The sequence below is a fragment of the Mustela erminea genome, chromosome 9, assembly GCF_009829155.1.
Source record: "Mustela erminea isolate mMusErm1 chromosome 9, mMusErm1.Pri, whole genome shotgun sequence".
Lineage (NCBI taxonomy): Eukaryota > Metazoa > Chordata > Mammalia > Carnivora > Mustelidae > Mustela > Mustela erminea.
The window spans coordinates 58644586-58646329 of record NC_045622.1 but is presented as its reverse complement, the minus strand read 5'-3'; the positions used below and the strand labels follow the sequence as shown (position 1 = coordinate 58646329).

General features: G+C 40.2%; 1 protein-coding gene across 1 annotated transcript; it reads right to left on the bottom strand.

Moving 5' to 3' along the window:
- Positions 1–288: 288 nt before the first annotated feature.
- Positions 289–1239, bottom strand: LOC116599711 (olfactory receptor 51F2-like). The gene has a single exon (XM_032359703.1). It carries the CDS (start codon positions 1237–1239, stop codon positions 289–291), a length of 951 nt encoding a protein of 316 aa, XP_032215594.1.
- Positions 1240–1744: the final 505 nt, after the last annotated feature.

The following is a 1744-nucleotide window of genomic DNA, read 5'->3' as shown; positions in this document are numbered from 1 at the left end:
ATTAAATCTGGACGTTTTGAATTGCATGCAGTCTGAATGAATACTTTATTCAGGTTCATTCTACTTACACATATGAATAGTTGTTTACATACATTATCTCACTTTACCTTGAAAACAAATATAACTTATACACTTACTGACAAGGAAACTAAGCAAATATCTCCATAACTTGTAAGTTACTTACTTTAACATTGTTGGAACAATAGGCAGGCCTGTGGGACAATCACCCCATTTCACCAAAGCACTCATTCATAAATGGATTTCTCTCTACTGTGAGATAACTAGTGATTAGATTTGTTGCTGCTTCTGAATTAAGACCTTGGTAATAGCCTTTCGAATCTGCTTAGTCTTCACACTGTAGATGATAGGGTTGAGCACAGGAGGAATGAGAAGGAAGACATTCGCCATGATGGTGTGGACAAATGCAGGTGCTGAATGGCCATAGCGACGGACAAGAGACAAGCCAATAAGAGGGATGTAGAAGATGGCAACAGCACTGATGTGGGATATGCAGGTGTTGAAGGCTTTTTGCCGCCCCTCTGAGGAGGCAATGCTGAGAACAGATCGGATGATCAGTACATAGGAGAGCAAGATGCAAGGGCAGTCAAACCCTGTTGTGGAGAAAATTGCAAACAGACCAAGGATATTGTTGATTCTATTGTCTGTGCATGAGAGTTGAATGAGATCAACATGGTAGCAGTAAGAATGTGAAAGGACCACAGCACTGCAGAAGGACAGCTTCTTAACAAAGAGCACCACAGGTAACATGACAGCAATGTTTCTTATCAATATGCTCATCCCAATCTGGGCAATCCTGGCATTGGTGAGAACGGTGGTGTATCTCAGTGGATTACAGATGGCTACAAAGCGATCAAAGGCCATGGCCAGCAGAACCCCAGACTCCATGAAAGTAAATCCATGGAGAAAGAACATCTGGGCAATGCAGGCGTTTAAGGTGATTTCTCGAGCTTCAAACCAGAAGACACCAAGGGTAGTGGAAAGGGTGCACAGGGATAAGCTCAGGTCCGTGGCTGAAAGCATAGAGAGGAAATAATACATGGGTTCATGGAGGTTTTGCTCACGGAGGACCACAAAGAGGATCATGCTGTTCCCAGAGAGGGCGATGACATACAGGAGACAAAAAGGGATGGAGATCCAAACCTGGGCTGCTTTCAGGCCTGGGATGCCCGTCAGGAAGAAGGTCACAGATTGAACATTGGTTTTATTGGGGGCCAACATATTGAGGGACTGAGAAGACAGGGATATTTGAATAATCAAACATAACATGTAAGAAATTCATAGCTATCATTTAGAATATCTTCCTGGCACTCTCACATTCAATGAATTACTACTGCTGATTCTCTAAGAATTTTATTTTTTTCTGAGATTTCGAGTACTGGATGCTTCTCTCCATGCCTCACGTCATGCATTGAAAAGAGGATTCCCAGAGTTATGCCATATCAGATGTTCTTAGGTCTGTAATTCTCTTTGGTGACCATAAACATCACAATTAAGTCATCCCTGCATGTAAAAGTTCATAGTAGAATACTTAAACAATATGAGAAAATTGGTTTCCAGTACTTTTTCACTGAAGTATAAATAGCCTACAGTGTTGTTATAGTTTCAGATGTACAATATAATAACAATGATTTTCACTAATTTTTTAAAATAAATTATTAATCCTGAAATAAAGCTCTGAAAAATCAAGTCACATTTGAAATGTGAATATTATTAGTTTTTCCTG

What these genes read in the sequence shown, in the direction of transcription:
- LOC116599711 (XM_032359703.1), bottom strand. Translation starts at nt 1,239, where the DNA reads ATGTTGGCCCCCAATAAAACCAATGTTCAATCTGTGACCTTCTTCCTG.